This window comes from Hyla sarda, chromosome 8 (genome assembly GCF_029499605.1).
Source record: "Hyla sarda isolate aHylSar1 chromosome 8, aHylSar1.hap1, whole genome shotgun sequence".
Lineage (NCBI taxonomy): Eukaryota > Metazoa > Chordata > Amphibia > Anura > Hylidae > Hyla > Hyla sarda.
In genome coordinates, this window is record NC_079196.1 from 175,083,900 (window position 1) to 175,104,909 (window position 21,010).

Consider the following 21,010-nt stretch of genomic DNA (forward strand, 5'->3'; position numbering starts at 1 on the left):
AAACACCGGTGTTTGTATTACATGTGTCAGCTAGACAGCGAAATCCCACGTTTCTAGAAAAACTACAATTCCCATCATGCCCACACAGTCAAAATGTTGTCGAGGCATGACGGGAATTGTAGTTTCGCCAGAGGTTAGGTAACGTAGACATAGCACGTCTTTTACGTCATCATAAAACTTCCCTGACGCGTACAGCGTATTTACCATAGACAAACGCTTCGCTGGTACAGCCAGGCATCTCAGCGCAGCTAGAGCGCCCTCTGCAGTCTGCGTGGTGTGCGAGCCTCTGGAAAATGTCCGTGTGGAAACAGAGAGCAGTGATTACGGTTCCGCCCTCTTTTCCATCTCGTTCACCCCTCCTTTCCCAGCACGGTTGCTCTCCTCCCACCCATCACAGTCGCCTCTTCGGGCCGATGTGGGCCATGGACGGGCTCGGTTTCGGGGGACATCGGCCGAGGCTGCTCAGATGAAACTGTTCCTCGGCTGGGTACTCACCTACGTGCTCTGCCTGGCCGTGGTGAAGAAGATGTGGAGCAGCCGGTACCTGAGGAGTCACCTGAGTAGATCCTTATATATGAACATGCTGAGCCAGAACCAGGCCCCTTACTGGGAAATCAGCCACCAGGTGTGTGCCCACTATGGGGGAGGGGGAAGAAGGGTGGTGGGGACAGGTGGCTGCCGGCCATTGTGCCTGTCCTATAGCTGGTCACATACTTGCAGTCATATCTTGTCACATTTTGGGGGGAATCCTTTTTAGTTGCATTGTCCCATAGTGGAATTAGATGGCGGTCGGACATGGGACCCCTCAATAGGTGTAAAAGAAATAGCGTTCTGTACCCCATTAATTTACGTCCTGATGCTCTACTGCCTGTGACCAGAGGCGGCACTGTTTCTGGAGGAGTCTAGCACTTTAGCCCCAGTGGTCAGACATTGATAGCCTATCTACTAGGGCAGTGGTCCCCGAATTGCGGACGTCCAGCTGTTGCAAAACGTTGGCTGTCTGGGCATGCTGGGAGTTGTAGTTTTGCAACAGCTGGACGTCCACAGTTGTAGTTTTGCAACTAGGAGGACCACTATACTGATGCCTGATGACAGCTGCTTCTCAACATGATAAAGGACATCGTAATTTATATTTTGGCGGTATAAGGACCCGATTGTGCCCTGTCGGAGTTTCCTTTTAAGTCCCTTTCACTGACGTCCCCCCAGGATCTTCTTACGTCCCCCCAGGATCTTCATTACATCTACATTTCCATTGCTATGTCCCATCTCCTTTGTTCGCACTTGCCCGTCCGTTGCAAGGTGTATATTATAAGCTATGGCGCTACCAGACCTGATTTGACTTTTGCACAATACAAATCGTCGGAGCCCGTGTGATGGAACGCAGGAGGCACCCAGACCTCACGGGGCCACGGGTGACGTGTTCTTGTCATTGTTCGTCAGGAGATTTGTGGGACTTCCTCTCCTGCTCATTGTCTGGCAGAGCAGCGCCGTCTGTTCACCACGGGCATGCACTTCTCACCGTCAGGCCACAAGGGGCAGGAACGCCGTCTCATCCCTTGTTCTGTTCTCCGTCACCTCCAGGCACTTTCCTATTAGCATTCATTGTGTCTATAATGGCTTCTCTCCATCGCCTCCGTGTATTCTTATTATTCGTTCATTAATCGTCACCGTGTTTTTATTAAGGTCAATCTGGTAACAATAAGAATATGAATTGGTTCTATTATGTCCCTAGGATCATAGGTGGTTTAAAGAGTGTTCTGGGGAAAAAATACATGGATTTTAGTCTATGAATCTTACTGCACCCGTTCCTGCACATCGTTCCTTGGCACTAAGCTGGCAGGAATTCCTATGCCCCTATTGCATTATATATAATATATATATATATATATATACACACACATATTAGGGATGTCCCGTAGATAAAGTTTTTGTAAGACCAAGTACCAATACTTTTTTTAAGTTGTCGTTGATACCAATTACTGATTTATTTATTTATTTTTAACTTTATTTTAATTTTTTTTATGGTAATAAGGGGGTGTTTTCAGCTTTTATTAGGGAAAGACTTTTTTTTTATATAATAAGAAAAGCTTTTATTTTATGTAAACTTTTTGACTCCCCACAGGGCACTGTATATTTACTACCTGTCACCCAGCTTTCCCTGTCTGTATATTCTCTACAGAAGGATAACATGATGATCGGTGAGAGTCAGACAACTGAGAACGGGGATATAATTCTCCCCGTAATGAAAGGCAAACAGTGCTCCATGAAGCTCTGCCTATATTGGGATCACTTAGTGGCCGGGGGATCCGGGACAAGTGTCCTGCGGCTAGCGAGCGGATTAGGTAGTTGGCCGGTGAGACAGGCGTCTGAACTGGCCACTTTTTAAGCCACCCAAAGAGTGCAGTGGGCCTACCCCACCTCCATGATACGGGGTCCCGCCGACAGGTATGTATTATGTATCAGGGACATTATCCAGTATTGGTCCCAATACCAGTATTGGCATCAAGGCATCCCTAAAATATACATATATACATACACACGTGTGTGTGTGTGTGTATATCCATATATCTATTAATATATAGATGTGTGTGTGTGTGTGTGTGTATATATATATACACACACACACAGTACAGTGACTTGAAGTACAGTGTATGTCTGCTATAGTATATTTTTATAACATGAATCCTCAAGGTAGTTCACGCTGTACTGTATTGAAGGGGGTCTCCACGTTGCAGTCTCCCTAGCTCTTAGGCTGGATTTACATATGTCGCTTGAAAAATATAATGCAGCAGCCTCCCATTGTTCTCAAAAGGGTTTTGCTGCACCATTTACACTATGGAAATTCAGCGGCAGAACGTTCGGACCCCAGAATCTGCCAAACAAATAAACCTATTCATTCTTTTGTCGGAATCCGCTCTGAAAAGCATTATAGTCTATCGAGACTGCACATTTCGGAGCAGTCCTAGCGCCGGCTTGTTTTGCCCATTCCCACTCCAGAAGGATTTTCTGCTCTGGAATATCTCCGGGTGGAGATTCCGTAGTGTGAATGAGCCCTAAATGTTCACTGTTCCTGCAATGCTATCACTGGAGAAATAAAATACTACACATCAGTGGGTTGTCTGTGTAGTATAGGACAGGCCCTCCTGACAGAAATGCACTTTGTAACTGTCTGTTATGGCCAAGATATGAAAATCCTGAACAGGGAACCCCATTCTATTAAATCAGGGGTGATCTAGTTATTAAGGGCCCACCTCAGCCGGTGATTGACTGAGTGTGCTGTCACTGTCGAGACTAGTATGTCTTGGAAGGAGGGGGCTGGAGCACTCAGCAGGGAGAGTCCCCAGTAGGGTTCCCAGTAGTTTGACCCCTATGGAGAGTGGATATGTTTTTAATTATGAATACTCTCTTTAACCCCTTAACAATGCAGGACGTAAATATACGTCCTGGTGAGCTGGTACTTAACGCACCAGGACATACATTTACGTCCTATGCATAACCGCGAGCATTGATGCTCGTGTCATGCGCGGCAGGTCCCGGCTGCTGATAGCAGCCAGGGACCCGCCCATAATGGTGGACATCCACAATCGCGCGAATGTCCGCCATTAACCCCTCAGATGCCATGATCAATACAGATCACAGCATCTGCAGCATTGCAGACACTAAAATGGATGATCGGATCTCCCGCAGCGCTGCCGCGGTGATCCGATCATCCAGCATGGCAGCCGGAGGTCCCCTCACCTGCCTCCGCTGGTCTTCTGCTCTTGTCTGAGATCGAACAGACCAGAGTAGAAGATGACCGATAATACTGATCCGTGCTATGTCCTATGCATAGCACTGAACAGTATTAGCAATCAAATGATTGCTATAAATAGTCCCCAATGGGGACTATTAAAGTGTAAAAAAAAAAAAGTGAAAAACCCCCTCCCCCAATAAAAACGTAAATTGTCCCATTTTCCCTATTTCACCCCCAAAAAGTGTAAAAAAAAAAATATATATATATATATATATACACACATACATATTTGGTATCGCTGCGTGCATAAATATCCCAGCTATTAAAATAATATGTTAATGATGCCGTACGGTGAACGTGAAAAAAAAAAAAGCCAAAATAGCTGCTTTTTTTTTTTTAAATAACATTTTAATGAGCCCTCTTACCGCTGCTTATACGGAAAAATGAAAGTTATGTCTTCAAAATAGGGGGATTTTAAACGTACTAATTTGGTTAAACAGTTTTTTTTTTGTTTTGTTTTTTTTAAGCGCAACAGTAATAGAAAAGTATGTAATCATGGGTATCATTTTAATTGTATTGACCCAAAGAATAAATAGCACGTCATTTTTACCGTAAATTGTACGGCGTGAAAAAGAAACCTTCATTTTATGGTAAAGTGAGTGATGGCATTACAACGGATAACTGGTTGCGCAAAAAAAACAAGCCCTCATACTAGTCTGTGGATGAAAATATAAAAGAGTTATAATTTTTTGAAGGTGAGGAGGAAAAAAACGAAAATGTAAAAATAAAATTGTCAGAGTCCTTAAGGCCCAAATAGGCTGAGTCCTTAAGGGGTTAAAGACACCTATAGTACAGTTTTCTATGGCCAATAGCAAAGGCCCTTTTATAGTAAAGGTTCCTATCATGTTTGGCGCATACAGCAAACATATCCAGGAAAAATAAAGTTTAGATGGTTTGTTCTTGTTTTGTTTGTATATGTATTTTTGGATATGTTTTATGTTCATCTGTAAATTATAGTAGCCAGTGTTAGTACAGTATAATCTCATGAGTAGGGTACGTTCTATGTCTCTGTAAGATTCCCCTCTGAAGTGGAACAGGTTTGTCCTGATGTTTTGGTATTATTGGGTAGTCGGTATATGTGTGAATTGGTGGTAGATCCCGCTGTTATCCATTCTTAGGATATACCGTATTTTTCGCCGTATAAGACGCACTTTTTCTTCCCCAAAACTGGGGGGGAAAAAGTCGGTGCGTCTTATATGGCGAATACACCCCTATCGCGGCGGTCCCTGCGGCCATCAACGGCCGGGACCCGCGGCTAATACAGGACATCACCGATCTCGGTGATGCCCTGTATTAACCCTTCAGACGCGCCGATCAAAGCTGACCGCCGCGTCTGAAGGGAAAGTGACACTAATCCGGCTGTTCAGTCGGGCTGTTCGGGACCGCCGCGATTTCACCGCGGCGGTCCCAAACAGCCCGACTGAATAGCCGGGTTAGTGCTTACAGGACACCGGGAGGGACCTTACCTGCCTCCTCGGTGTCTTCTCCGTTCAGGGATCCCCTGTATGGCCAGCGCTCTCCTTCCTCGTCATCACGTCGTCGCGTACGTGCGTCGGCGTGCGTAACGACGTGATGGTGGCGATGGAGAGCGAGGATACCCGGCCGGCAGCAGAGACGTTCCGGAGCGACGGGGACATGGCGACAGCGATGGAGCGACATCCAGGGCAGCGGTGACGGGTCCGGAGCGGCGGGGACACGTGAGTATTACCTCCTATGCAGTGGTCTTCAACCTGCGGACCTCCAGATGTTGCAAAACTACTACAGTTTTGCAACATCTGGAGGTCCACAGGTTGAAGACCACTATTGGGTTCAAAATCTTAAATTTTTTAGATTTTGCACCTAAAAATAGGGTGCGTCTTATACGCCGGTGCGTCCTATAGGGCGAAAAATACGGTATGTATCACCAGTGTTTAATAATTTTTTTTTTTTTTTGTTCTGTCCTGTCTTCAATATGGCAGAATAAATCTCTGGTTTAACATTTAATCCACATAAATCTAGTATCCATAACCTGTGATGTTATATTTTTTTTAAGAAAAACATCCAGGTCCCCCTTGAACTTGTTTATCAGACATCACAACATCATGTGACAGAGAGTTCCACAGTCTCACTGCTCTTACAGTAAAGAATCCCCATCTGTGATGATGGTGAAACCTTCTTTCCTCTAGACGTAGAGGATGCCCCCTTGTCATGGTTACCGGCCAAGGTATAAAAAGATCACTAGAAAGATCTCATAGATTTGTACATTGTGTTCTGTTACCCCAAGATTTATAATCTGCATTTATTCCATATTCTGAAAGCTGTGTTAGAACATATACCTTTAATGAAACCCTGCTAACTTCTCCCATCCCTTTTTTTTTTTTTTTTTACAGTGGTATTTATGTGACAAAGAGAAATTAAGGGAAGAGCTTCAACCAATTTTTATCCAGTGCTACTTGGACCAAGGGACCCAAACCTTCCTGAACAGGAGCATTGAGAAGTCCGGCTGGTTGTCTATACAGCTTTACCATTCCTTCATGTCCTCAGTCTTCAGCATGTTTATGTCTAGAACCTCCATTAATGGGTGAGATGTGTTACCTTCATCCAGAGAGACCCTTCCAGTGCTGCCCATTCTACTCTACCTGGCATTAACAACTTCTGGACACAACAGCTACAAAACTTAGCTGTTTCCAACATGTCCATAGTGACCTGCAATCTAGTGGAGTTACATTGCCTGTGCTGATGGCTTATGTCACCTAGACTTGGAGCACTAGATCATTCTTATTATAGCCGGACAAATACATTCAGGGCAGATAGAACAGGGAAATCTTTGTCCCAGGAGCAGCATGTCTGTAAGCTAGGGCCGCAATTTTATTTTTTATACAGGTCACTGGTTGGCAATAGCACAATATTCTTTTTTGTAACAAAGAAGCAGTGGCTATAGATGCCTTGTGAACTGAAGGAAAGGGTTAATTATGGATGGATACTATATAGATCATTATTTGACAGCTTTATGACTAGGATTTCTTATTGAGTGAAGTTGTAACCACGTTTTAAAGGGTTATCCAGGCAAAAACTTTTTTTTATATATATATCAACTGGCTCCGGAAAGTTAAACAGATTTGTAAATGACTTCTATAAAAAAATCTTAATCCTGCCAATAGTTATTAGCTTCTGAAGTTTTCTGTCTAACTGCTCAATGATGATGTCACGTCCCGGGACATGAGTCATCAGAAAGCAGTTAGACAGAAAACAGCAACTCAACTTCAGAAGCGAATAACTATTGGAAGGATTAAGGTTTTTTAATAGAAGTAATTTACAAATCTGTTTAACTTTCCGGAGCCAGTTGATATATAAAAAAAAGTTTTTGCCTGGAATACCCCTTTAATGTTCTCCTTTTTGTCTACAGGCTCCTTGGTAGGGGGTCCATGTTTGTCTTTTCACCAGAGCAGTTCCAGAGACTCCTCAAAGTTGGCCCGGATTGGAAATCTCACAGACTATTGGATTTAGGTGCTGGAGATGGTGAAGTAACCAAAGTCATGAGTCCACATTTTGAGGAAATTTATGTTACAGAGATGTCCCAGACTATGATCTGGCAACTGCAGAAGAAAAAGTACAGGTATGTTTTCCCACATGTGTAGAAATGAATTCTTTTGGCTTAATTTATTGTGTATGACAGATTTTTTTTCTTTATTAAAGGGATTATCCTGAAATTAAAAGTTATTCCATATACACAGGATAGGGTATAACTAGCTGAGTGGTGTACTGTGAAACACACCAATTAGGAGAACAGAGGTACATTGCCCCCCCCCCCAATTTGCAAGCTCAGCAACCACAACCACACTGTCTATAGGACTTTGGAACAATGCTCAGCAATCTTGGGATAGGTGGGGCTATGATGTCACGAGCTGCCGGCTCCAGTGTACGGAACAGTTTGTTCCAAATGCTGAGCAGCGGAATACCCCTTTAAAGGGGTACTCCGGTGCTTACACATCTTTTCCCCTATCCAAAGGATAGGGGATAAGATGCCTGATTGCGGGAGTCCCGCCGCTGGGGACCCCCGGGATCATGCACGCGGCACCCCATTTGTAATCAGTCCCCAGAGGGTGTTCGCTCTGGGTCTGATTACAGGCGACCACCGGGCCGGCGGCGTGTGACGTCACGCCTCCGCCCCTGTGTGACATCATGCTCCGCCCCTCAATGCAAGCCTACGGGAGGGGGCGTGATAGCTGTCACGCCCCCTCCTGTAGGCTTGCATTGAGGGGCGGAGCGTGACGTCATGCGGAGGCGTGACGTCGCACCCCTCCGGCCCAGTGGTCGCCTGTAATCAGACCCGGATCGAACATGCTCTGGGGACTGATTACAAACGGGGTGCCGCATGCAAGATCCCGGGGGTCCCCAGCAGCGGGACTCCCGCAATCAGGCATCTTATCCCCTATCCTTTTGGATAGGGGGAAAAGATGTGTAAGCACCGGAGTACCCCTTTGAGCAATATTCAGTTTTTGATTGGAGATCTCTAGCCTCCTGTGAATAGTGCTCTCCAAAGGCCAGTTTACCAGTGAATGGATATTCTCCGTGCATCAAGAGTGCGTTTATATAAGTGGGTGCTTGAGTGATGGCGAACAGATGTTTTCAACTGGTTGCATACTTTGGAGAAACATTTTAAAATCTCCATAAGGTGTAGTGTCCTATTAAAGGGGTACTCCGGTGGAAAACACTTCTTTTTTTTTTTTTTTTTTTTATATCAACTGGTGCCAGAAAGTTACAGCTTTTGTAAACTACTTCTATTAAAAAAAATCTTAATCCTTCCAATACTTATTAGCTGCTGAATACTACATACGAAATTCTTTTCTTTTTGGAACACAGAGCTCTCTGCTGACATCATGACCACAGTGCTCTCTACTGACATCGCTGTCCATTTTAGTACTGACATTGCTGTCCATTTTAGGAACTGTCCAGAGCAGCATATGTTTGCTATGGGGATTTTCTCTTACTCTGGACAGTTTCTAAAATGGACAGAGATGTCAGAAGAGAGCACTGTGGTCATGATGTTAGCAGACAGCTCTGTGTTCCAAAAAGAAAAGAATTTCCTCTGTAGTATTCAGTAGCTGATAAGTACTGGAAGGATTAAGATTTTTTTTAAAGAAGTAATTTACAAATCTGTTTAACTTTCTGGCACCAGTTGATTAAAAAAAAAAGTTTTCCAACAGAGTACCCCTTTAAACCTCCCTTTATTACCTTGGAAACTAGGATTTACCCAGTATCAGGCAAAAGTAGATTTTTTCTTTTCTTTTTTTACCCCTAATAAAGTGAAACATATTTTCTTATTTTTAGAGTACTTAATATTGATGAATGGCAGCGCACTGGCTTCCAGTACGATGTCATTAGCTGCTTAAACCTTCTTGATCGCTGCCACCAGCCCGTGACCTTATTGAAGGAGATGAGAAGTGTCCTTGAGCCAACACGAGGTCGGGTTATATTAGCCTTGGTCCTGCCATTTCACCCTTATGTGGAAAATGGTAAGTAGCCTTACAACACGCCTTATGCTGATTGGCGTGAGAGGGTATTTTTTATATGGTGGAAAAGAAAGTAAAGGAAAAGTATTACTGAATCTTTTGCATGGTCTAGTGAATTTTGCGCTGCATTTAAAGGGGATCTTCCCAAGATTAAAAGTTATCTCCTGTCCACTGGTATGTGCCAGTCACTTGAGGGACCAGGGGCCCCCATTCTCTTGATCAGTAGCAAATTATATTATACTGGTAATGACTGGATTAAATTAGTAAAAGTGCTAAGTGTTGTTTATTTTTTCCCCTCAGCAAATCTGTGACTTAATGAGTTCATGTAAATAATAGAGTGGTCCCAGGATGTATCCCATGATCCTTGCATCTATGGCAATCCATGCATGTAAATTTGCATTTGGTACTAGTTAAAGGAAAACTGTCATATGGATAGTGAGGGAGACGCTGCACATTTTGAGTCCTACCTTGCCCGGATGCGCTGCGCCGTTCGCCCGTTATAGCAGTTTTTCTGTATATTTAAATTAGCTGCTAACTGGCGGGGTTACTGTCTTCATCTGGCACTGTTACGTAACCGCAGCACCGCCCGGCTAATGAATATTCATATAATGTCTTACACTCTCCTTCTCATCCCAGCCGATACTGCGCATGTGCAGGATTTCCTACTATACCCGGAAGCGGTCTTCAGCGCAGCTTCATTATATTGCTAATAGATGGTAGGCATGAATGCCTACAACCTTACTCCAGCGCTGCTCCGGACTAATGAAGCAGCGCTCAAGACCGCTTCCGGGTATAGTAGGAAATCCTGCACATGCGCAGTATCGGCCGGCATGAGAAGGAGAGTGTAAGACATTATATGAATATTCATTAGCCGGGCGGTGCTGTGGGCCGGGCGGTGGTTACGTCACAGTGCCAGATGAAGGCAGTAACCCCGCCCGTGCCAGTTAGAAGCTAATTTAAACATACAGAAAAACTGCTATAACTGGCGAACGGCACAGCGCATTCGGGCAAGGTAGGACTCAAAATATTCAGCGTCTCAAACTTATGACAGTTTTCCTTTTAAAGCCTACCTGTCCATCAAAAAAAACTTTTATGTCCTAGGGACCCTGACTAATGATAAGAACGAGCAGAGAGATGAGAATGTGGCCATGCGCTTCACTCCCCACTCTTGTCTCTCTAAGAACAGGAAGGCCCAACAGACTTACAATATGAGTCCCTCCTAGTCACGTGATATGTTCCAAGTACTTCTCTTGGCTGATGTTTACTGTCACGCCCCCTCCCATAGACATGAATGGAGGGGGCAGATCCTTGGATCCCTGCAACAGATTATCATTTTTATTTGCTGTGGATCCAGGTGTAGATTAGCCCCAGTGGCCACGTGGATGCCTTGTAACTATATATATATATATATATATATATATATATATATATATATATATATGCATGCTATGGTGCAAATTTTAAATCAATGTATTCTTCCTATGATGAGTTCATTTCTCATTTACAGATAATTCTCTAGACTTGATTTCTCTAACAACATGAGAACGGGGGGATTCTTGCTGATTTCTAATGATTGACTCCTAAATCAGCAGACCTGAGCAGTCAGCGTTTGTGAAGTTTTACTACTAAAATATTTTAATAACTTTTTACAAAAATGTTTTTCTTCTGTCGCTGTTTGGTCAATACATTGAAGACAGTTCAATGTAGATCCTGTGTGTTCTGGTAGATTGTCTCATCCTCTACAACCGGGTTCTGTTAAGAAGGAGAAGAATTTTAGGATTAGAAGGAAGCTATGGCTCAATTCTAAGTACATTAGTTCACCTGTCACCCAACACTGTTCACTGTAATGAAAAGTGGCCTTTTAGATGAGTAGCCAACCATGTTAAGATAATTTAGCAAATTTGGTGGTTTTCTTTTCTACACCATTTACCTTGTGGTTGAGATAACATGTTGATTTGATACTTTAGGCCGGCCTGATTACAGCAATACCAGATTTGTATCGTTTTACTAATCTTAAAAAAAATTCTGAACTTTTTCGAATTTTTTTATTTGCCATTTTTTGACCCCTGTAGCTTTTTTTTTTTTCCCCCGCATACGAGGCTGTATGAGGTCTCATTTTGCACCATACTCTGTTTTTGTATCAATACCATTTTGGTATTGATCTGACTTTTTAATCGTGGTTTTTTTTTCTTTTTTTCTGGGAAATTATAAAAATTGGTTTGGTATTTTTCTTTTGCTTTTACGTCATTTACCGTAGGGGATACAAAATGTTTATATAGTTTGTACAATTACGCACGCAGCAATACTAAATATGTTTATTTTTATTATGTTTACATGTTTTTATTTAGGAAAAGGAGGTGATTGAACTTTTAACATGGAAGGGGTTAATGTGTGTCTTTTAAATGTTTGCACTTTTACACTTTATTAGACTTTTAGGAGGAATCATTAGATTCCTCATACAGATCAATAGAGTTCTATTGAACTACATTGATTTGTGTTCTCTGCGATCCATTGATAGAGCCTAGTCCAGCCAGGATCTATCAATGACAGAGCCGGGACAGCAGGGAACAGAGGTAAGCCCTCCGGCTACCTCTATAGTGGATCGCCCCTCGCGGTTACGCTGCAGGGGGCGATCTAGCCCACCAGGGAGCATTCACATGTCCCTTTAGACACCGCTGTCAGCTTTCTAAAGTCAATCTAAAGTGTTAATAGCCAGCCGCGGTGATCGCCGCATGCTGGCTATTAGCAGTGGCCCCCAGCTACTGAAAACAGCCGGGGAGCCCGCTCCATACAGACTGCTGAGCGCCGCCACACTTGTCAGGTCCGGCCATGCTTGCCCGATGCCGGCTAAGGGTTGAAAAATTGACCTGCCCGGCACCTGGAACTGCATGTCCCGGGCATCGGGCTATAGGAATTCCACATCCCTTTAGTGATTAAAATATTTTAAAAAGTGCGTATATATGTGAATAAGCCCCTTTCCTAATAAAAGTTTCCAATTTTCTTTAACTAAAAATAATGTACAAAAATAAACATAAGTGGTATCGCTGCATGTGGAAATGTCCAGACTATTAAAATATAATGTAAATTAAACCGTACGGTGAACGGTGTAAATGTAAAAAAAATATCCAGAATTGCTCATTTTTGGTCACTTCATATGAGACAATTTTTTAGAAGGTGATCAAAAAGTTACATCTAGATTTTTCTGGGCTTCCCTCAGGTGTAAAAGGAGCTACAGCTCTCCGGCCGCTAATAGCCCGGCATGCTGCGATCACCATGGCTGCTATTAAACCATTAGATCACCGCTGTCTAAGATAACAGCAGTGTCTAAAGGATCTTATATCCATCCCTGGTGGTCTAGTGGGGGGGATCGTACTATTTTGGTTGAAATTATTTTATCTACCAAGTGGATTTTCTTGAGGGACAAGTAGATTGTGTTCCGCTTTAATCCCTTGGACAAGTAGTTTTTTTTTTATTTTTATTTCCACACCCCTGCTCTTATAGCTGAAAGTCATTCATAACATTTTAAAGGTGCTCATACAAACTAAATGAAAGCTACAGCTAGTGGTACGTGCCCTCAGTCTGCAGCAACATCTTTTGGTCAGTTTACAGCTCTCTGGCTGCTCACACCAAAGCTATCCCTTCCAGCTTGGGCATCCTCCACAGTACAGGCAGGATCGGAGGTTCCGTGACTGAGACATGATTGAAGGGGGTTCCTGCTCCTGTACAAATACCAGGTTACCCAGTGACCCTATCAGACACTGAGGAAATGCTCTACAGTCAGCCTTATGGAGCTTGAAAGGGTTAGTGAGCACTGCTGCTAGGGCACAGTTGAGTGTAGCCCAAGGGAAGTCTATGAAACAGGAGTTTGTTAATACATTATTAGTAAATAAAAATAAAGTGCTAAAATAATCCCTAATGGAATGATGAAAAAATATAATTAATAGAAAAAAAAAGTTAGTAAGCAAGTGATTGTGTTAAAAATTTTTATGGCGCGTATATTACATAATCTACACACTTTAGCTATCCTCACATTTGTACTAATCTGAAGAATTATTTTAAAGGGGTTTTCCAAGCAGGGAGATATTTTTATTTAATGCCTTCAGGGGTAGTGGGAAAAAAAAAAAAAAAGCAGTCATACTCACCTGCTCCCTTTCATAGCCACTATTGCTCTGACTGCACCTGGTCCCTGCTGCTGTCCTTTACTACCTGGTTCCTGTGAAGTTTTTGGTTCAGACAGGCAATGCCCACCCAGACCTGTGACCGATTTAAGCAGGTAGCTTTTGTGTCTATGAAACATCGCAGGAAGAATGGGACAGTAGTGGGGACCAGGCGGCATCACAGCAGAGACAGATCGGGACAGGTGAGTATAGCTGCTTTTTTATTTTCATTGCACCAAGATGCATTAGATAAAAATACCTCCTTGCCTGGGAAACTCCTTTTAACAGGTTATTTCATGTAAAATGTAAATGGTATAAAAAATTTTAATAAAAAAATAAAACGTCAATTAAAAAAACAATTAAAAGCTTAGGCTGATCCATTGTGGACAGACAGAACCAAAAAAAATAAAAATAAATAGCTGTTCACTAATGGGGTTGTCCTGGGGGAGGGGGTTCTCCATGGCTAGTGGTGGTGGTAAATTGATGTGTGGTGCTTTTGTCATTGGTTGTCAGATTCAACTATATCACTGTGGTCACTGTACTCCACTGCTCAACGTTTGGAACAAACTGTTCCGAATGCTGGAGCCGGCGCTGGGAGCTCGTGATGTCATAGCCTCGCCTCTCATAACGTCACGCCCCACCCCCCTCAATGCAAGTCTATGGGAGGGGGCGTGACGGCTGTCACGCCCCCTCCCATAGACTTGCATTGAGGGGGCGGGGCTATGACGTCATGAGCTCCAGCGTTTGGAACAGTTCCAAACGCTGAGCAGTGGAGTACCCCTTTAATGTGCGATGATGTCTTTGACTTACTTTTTTTGGGGTTTTCCGATCATATTTCTTGTGATACTCAGCTGCAATTGCCTGAAAGACACTTCTTGTCCCAAACGTTTTCTGTAGCAAGGAAGAAGTATTTAGTATGTTGGATACTGGTTTGTTACTTTTGGGGTTACACAGACCAAATATGTGATCACTTACAGCAGCTCCCATTGTGAAACCGGGCTTATTTCGTATGGCTTTCCAGATTCTGCATTTTGTCTGGAAAATATTTAGAATTCTGGTTAATAATTTGCTTCAAAACAGTCTGCCAGGTTTTCTGTATAAGCAAATGACCAAAACCTACCGAGTGATAAGAGCAGATTTTATAGCGGTCTCCGGTTGTGTTAGAATTCAGCTAGTATTATTTATTTTTCTATGAAAATTTCTGGAATCAATCATGTGATCTCATGGTGACCCCCTGAAAACTACATTATTTTCTGGGCTTCCTATGGGTCACTATTTTCGCAACTAAAATCTCCTTTATGATGAACCTGCACAGACGAGTTCCCTATGGGGGGGGGGGGGGGTTAGATGCTCTCATTGCTGATAGAGATGATGGTGATGATTATACTTCTCATTTCACACAGTTCTAATGGAGGAGATGACAGTTCAGCATCCCTGGCTGTATCCTTGTGGTCTCTGAGCTTACTTAGGAGAATGTAGCATTAATACAGTGTCTTTCTAACAGGCATAAATGGTCCTAGCGCATGATGCCCATGTGATGCTGTGCTGATGCATCTTGGGATTGATAGCAAAGTAGACTGGGGGAACAGAGCAAATCCCCAGGCGAGTGAGGGCTGCTTTAACCTGTATGCACATGCAGGTTAAAGCTTTCTGTTAGTGTAAGCCATAGGAGGTGGCAACCCTGCTGCTTACACTGACATGAGATCGTGACCTCTGCCCCCCCCCCGTGCAGTGGAAGCACGATGATGTCACTGCGCTGTGGAGGAGAAATAATGCGACCCAGCTGTTCTGCAAGGAAGATTGCTGCTATAGACAGGAGGTGAGTATTTTACCCCCCCCCCCCCCCAATCTGGCACAAAGGAGGGACACATTTGGCTACTGGGGTGGGGGCTTCCTAACCACTTAGCTGGGTACCTAGCCACCTATCTGGTGATTCCTTTTACCTGTTTGCCTAAGAATGTATTTACCTATTGAGGGGGAGAATGTACCTAATAAGGGAACTAACTACTCTGGGACATATCTACCTAATGGGGGAACTACCTGTCTACTGTGGGGCGATATACATACTTAATGGGGGACCTACTAACCTACCCACTATTATTACAGTTTGGGGGCTTTTAGATGAAGAGATTGTTTAGAGGGGAGGGGGAGGAGAGGGGCACTGGAAAAAATGCGCAGTCTAAGATGTTTGTCCTGCAGATGCTAAGATAGTAATGGTGGTCTTGGTGTGGCGATAATATTTGTCCCTTATCGTCTACTGGTATTACATAAAACTAGCAGAGCGCACCTGTGCACGTATTTCATTTTCTTTGGAGGTTCTGACTAGAGATGAGCGAACTTACAGTAAATTCGATTCGTCACGGACTTCTCGGCTCGGCAGTTGATGACTTCTCCTGCATAAATTAGTTCAGCTTTCCGGTGGGCTGGAAAAGGTGGATACAGTCCTAGGAGACTCTTTCCTAGGAATGTATCCACCTTTTCCAGTCCACCGGAGCTCATCTCTAGTTCTGACCATTTTTTCTTTTTTTTTTTTTGGTACTGATATTATTGGCGCCAGGATTTGGTCAGTAAGAGTATGATGGTAATATGTATGGTGATAATATTCCTACTGGTAATTTTGGTAATATTGCTCTTAGTATACAGGATTTGGTGCAGTAAAGGAAGAATCTTCAAAGAATCTTCAAAGGGGTAGCATAGGATTACTAAAGCCTGGTCTTTGAGAAACAACACCACTCTTGTCCATGGGCTGTGAGTAGTTGGTCCGAGTCTCACAAACATGTGTTTAATAGTGGCATTTCCTGGCCTAATAACTGGTCTGATGACCAATCATAGATCACTATATACAATACTCTACAGCATCATAGATCACTATATACAATACTCTACAGCATCATAGATCACTATATACAATACTCTACAGCATCATAGATCACTATATACAATACTCTACAGCATCATAGATCACTATATACAATACTCTACAGCATCATAGATCACTATATACAATACTCTACAGCATCATAGATCACTATATACAATACTCTACAGCATCATAGATCACTATATACAATACTCTACAGCATCATAGATCACTATATACAATACTCTACAGCATCATAGATCACTATATACAATACTCTACAGCATCATAGATCACTATATACAATACTCTACAGCATCATAGATCACTATATACAATACTCTACAGCATCATAGATCACTATATACAATACTCTACAGCATCATAGATCACTATATACAATACTCTACAGCATCATAGATCACTATATACAATACTCTACAGCATCATAGATCACTATATACAATACTCTACAGCATCATAGATCACTATATACAATACTCTACAGCATCATAGATCACTATATACAATACTCTACAGCATCATAGATCACTATATACAATACTCTACAGCATCATAGATCACTATATACAATACTCTACAGCATCATAGATCACTATATACAATACTCTACAGCATCATAGATCACTATATACAATACGCTACAGCATCATAGATCACTATATACAATACGCTACAGCATCATAGATCACTATATACAATACGCTACAGCATCATAGATCACTATATACAATACGCTACAGCATCATAGATCACTATATACAATACGCTACAGCATCATAGATCACTATATACAATACGCTACAGCATCATAGATCACTATATACAATACTCTACAGCATCATAGATCACTATATACAATACTCTACAGCATCATAGATCACTATATACAATACGCTACAGCATCATAGATCACTATATACAATACGCTACAGCATCATAGATCACTATATACAATACTCTACAGCATCATAGATCACTATATACAATACTCTACAGCATCATAGATCACTATATACAATACGCTACAGCATCATAGATCACTATATACAATACTCTATGCAATCCCTTTAAAGTGCTTTAGATCCACTCAATATTATTTTCTTAGCAGAAAGAAACACTGGACTAACAAAAGTCCCCCTAAAGGCTGATGGTCTCTATTAGGCAGCTTTACATTTACAGAAATATCTGAAATAAATCTTCCTCTTGTGGCTGAAGATCTCTCTTTGCTTACTTCTATAAGCTATATTCCACACTTTAGGTAATACATACTTCTATAAACTATATTCAGTTATTTAGGTAATGCTCACTTCTATAAACTATATCCAACACTTTTAGATAATTCTCACTTCTCTTTATTTTCTTTGGTGTTGGTTTATAGATCTGATCTAATTAGTGATAGTTATAATCAATGGCACCTACTATACTAAGTGTCCCCGGTATTTAACCAAATTTTGACACCTCACAGAAAAATGTCAAAAGTTTTGCCCATTCGGGGTCTTAGTGTTCAGGCCCCCACAGATCTCCAGGATGTGCTGGGAGAAGCATGCAGCTGTGCGCTTCACTCCAGTTGCACTAGATAGGCTGCATAGACTTATAATGGAGCCTGTCTTATGCAATTGAACAGAGATCGCAGCAAGCTGGTGAGTGAAGTACACCGCCATGCGCTTCTCCTGGCTTATTCTGGAGATCTTGAAGCGGGGGGGGGGGGGGGGTTTGAACACTCAGACCCTGAACAATCAAAACTTTTAACATATCTCTGTGACATGCCAACACTTGGTGGGCTTTTAACATCCATCTCTTGTGTTTTCAGAGAACAAGGCTACTGTCCCTGCCTCATGGTTTATACTACAATTCTGCATTAAGCATTGCCTGTTGTGAAAAAATTCAAGCTCCCCCATTCCATGCCTGACAGAGAGGATGGTCTGCCCCACGTATACTTTCATAGAACATCATACATGACCCACACAGCAAAGCACAGACTCTAATGAAGGAAGCTTACCTTAATGAAGTAATAAGAAAAGACCGCTATACAGTATAGAATAAGCAGCGTGCACAGAACTATTAAAACCGTATTGGTTGGTGTAACCATCACATCAGGTTTTTCTATAAATGAAAATAGCTGGTATTACTCATTTTAATATTGATACAATGGTAACAGTCCTGAAATGATATAATAGATCAGTCTATGTAGCATAAAATACCCATTGCCTTTTATTTTACCTTTTGGTGCAGCTGTTCTATACTGCTAAGGCTGGGTTCACACCACGTTTTTGCAATACAGTTCCCGTATACATTTTCAATTTGAAAACCCTACGGAACCGTATTGAAAACCCGTATGCATTGACTTTCTATTGAAAACCGTATTCCAAAAGATGCATCAGGTTGTGTCCGTTTTGCATCCTGTGCGGTTTTGTCAGGTTTTTTTTTCCTGTACCCAAAACCTCAGCCTACCACAGTTTTTGGTCCGGTTGAAAAACCATATTAAAACGTATACGTTTTTTTTTTTCAACATGGGAACCGTACAGAACCGTATGTGCGTACGGTTCCATACGGTTTTTGACTTTGCACAGTTTTTTTTCTTGGAATTTCAATCAAACAAGTGAAACTTTATTCATAATGGAGTGAAAAGTTAAAAACGTATACGTTTTTTTTCTTAAAAAAACGGATGCAACCGGTCATCATTTTTCAAACTGTATACGGATTCAAATTTGTACACATGTTTTGATACAGTTTAGCATGATTTTGAGGTATCAAAAACCTGATACGGGAACTGTATTACAAAAACATGGTGTGAACCCAGCCTAACTAGTCTGACTAAGACTTAATATTGAGTCGAAACGCGTCTGCGTTTTGCTTGTGTTTTTAGTGTGTTTCACCTACCTTCATTTTAAGGAATGCTAATAAATTTGGATTTTATCGATTTCTATTGGGAGACGGATACCCTGTTATCCTTGGAATTGCCTCACCTGGAGACCCAGCTCTAGTGTTTTCCTCTGTGCTTCCAGTTTTCCTCCGTGCTTCCAGACTGACTCTATGCTGATTGTGTCGAGTGTGCCATCCATATAGGAGCGGTGAGCTGGTCTATACCTTTTTTCCTTTTTTCTTATGAACCCAGCCTAAGCATGGTCTCTGGAAAGAGCCAGTCTCCTTCCCCTTCTGGCAGCTCACAGCCTAATGGTATCTTACTTCCCCTGTAGTCTTCTCAGCTATATTGTCACATTACAGCAGAGGTTTTAATCCTTCCCTGACAGACATGACCGCTGTTTCACACAGACTTGTCTGCGGGAATAGTGACTGAGCATGTGTGTCCATCAGCACCCAGCATAGTAAGTGGATGTGCATGTTAATATACACTTTAAACACCAGGTGGTGCCATACTGTGTAAGTAAATATCATAACTTTTCAATGGATCATTTTTTGTGTGTAAATGGCAATATCCATCGGCACTTGACGACTATGCCGAATCTACCTATCTGTTCTACCAGCGAGTCCAAAGTCCGCAATTCGGCTATGTGAACCATGCAGCAGAATCCCATTTAAAAAAAAAAAGAGAGAGGATGTTGCACTGGATTTTTCAGAGCAGATTTCTGCTTGGAAATTCTGTAGTGTGAACGTACCCCTAGGGTACTTTGACACATACCATATCCGCTACAGATTTGATACGGTGTTAAAGGGGTATTCCAGGAAAAAAAATGTTTTATATATATAATATATACTGGCTCCAGAAAGTTAAACAGATTCGTAAATTACTTCTATTAAAAAAAATCTTAATCCTTCCAATAGTTATCAGCTGCTGAAGTTGAGTTGTTCTTTTCTGTCTGGCAACAGTGCTCTCTGCTGACATCCCTGCTTGTCTCGGGAACTGCACAGAGTAGAATAGGTTTGCTATGGGGATTTGTTTCTACTCTGGACAGTTCCCGAGACACGTGTCATCAGAGAGCACTTAGACAGAAAAGAACAACTCAACTTCAGAAGCTCATAAATACTGAATGGAATAAGATTTTTTAATAGAAGTAATTTACAAATCTGTTTAACTTTCTGGAGCCAGTTGATATATATATATATATAAAATATATAAGATAAAGATAAAAGATATAGATATAAAAAAATGTCCCTGGATAACCCCTTTAAACTATTTATTTATTTGAATTGATTTTAACGGCATGAAATCTGCAGCATCAAAACTGCAGCAGATTACTGTGTAAATGTATCTCTAATAAATATTTATATAATTTATAGATTATATGTTATAGATTATTTATAGTATTATAATGTTAGAGACCATTTGGGGAAGATTTATCAAAACCTGTGTAGAGTAAGAGTGATGGAGTTACAACTGATCAGAGGCCTTTTTAAAAATGAGATTAATCTGGTTCCTATGGACAACTGCATTACTTTTCCTGTACACTAGTGTTTCCCAACCAGGGTGCCTCCAGCTGTTGCAAAACTACAACACCCGGCATGCCCGGACAGCCGTTGGCTGTCCGAGCATGCCGGGTGTTGTAGTTTTGCAACAGCTGGAGGCACCCTGGTTGGGGAAACCTTGCTCTACACAGGTTTTGATGAATCTCCCGCAATATATTTTAACAATTAAAAAATAATTGCGGCCCACGCACACATACGTGTAGTAGCCCACTGAAGAAAAATGGATGCCCCTGATCTATACAATGAATGTCATTTAATG

At 42.0% G+C, this 21,010-nt stretch overlaps 2 protein-coding genes across 6 annotated transcripts in view; one reads left to right on the forward strand and one right to left on the reverse strand.

Moving 5' to 3' along the window:
- The first annotated feature begins 275 nt into the window (after positions 1 to 275).
- The window catches only part of METTL9 (methyltransferase 9, His-X-His N1(pi)-histidine), a 33,704-nt gene continuing 12,969 nt past the window's right edge, over positions 276 to 21,010 (forward strand). The window contains exons 1-5 of one of the 2 annotated variants that reach the window (XM_056536577.1): positions 276 to 625; positions 6,163 to 6,353; positions 7,179 to 7,388; positions 9,104 to 9,288; positions 10,793 to 10,968. In XM_056536577.1, the coding sequence (XP_056392552.1) occupies positions 467 to 625; positions 6,163 to 6,353; positions 7,179 to 7,388; positions 9,104 to 9,288; positions 10,793 to 10,827 (780 nt within the window). In that variant the 5' untranslated portion in view covers positions 276 to 466 and the 3' untranslated portion in view covers positions 10,828 to 10,968. Of the gene's footprint in view, positions 626 to 6,162; positions 6,354 to 7,178; positions 7,389 to 9,103; positions 9,289 to 10,792; positions 10,969 to 21,010 lie in introns of those variants that run through there. The other variant, XM_056536575.1, reaches the window with a different exon arrangement.
- Positions 10,929 to 21,010, reverse strand: part of IGSF6 (immunoglobulin superfamily member 6) — a 48,578-nt gene continuing 38,496 nt past the window's right edge. For all 4 annotated transcript variants that reach the window (XM_056536580.1, XM_056536581.1, XM_056536579.1 and 1 more), the window contains 4 exons: positions 18,326 to 18,429; positions 14,418 to 14,477; positions 14,253 to 14,333; positions 10,929 to 11,037 (listed from right to left, as the gene is read on the reverse strand). In XM_056536580.1, coding sequence (XP_056392555.1) covers positions 10,984 to 11,037; positions 14,253 to 14,333; positions 14,418 to 14,477; positions 18,326 to 18,429 — 299 coding nt within the window. In that variant the 3' untranslated portion in view covers positions 10,929 to 10,983. The remainder of the gene's footprint in view (positions 11,038 to 14,252; positions 14,334 to 14,417; positions 14,478 to 18,325; positions 18,430 to 21,010) is intronic.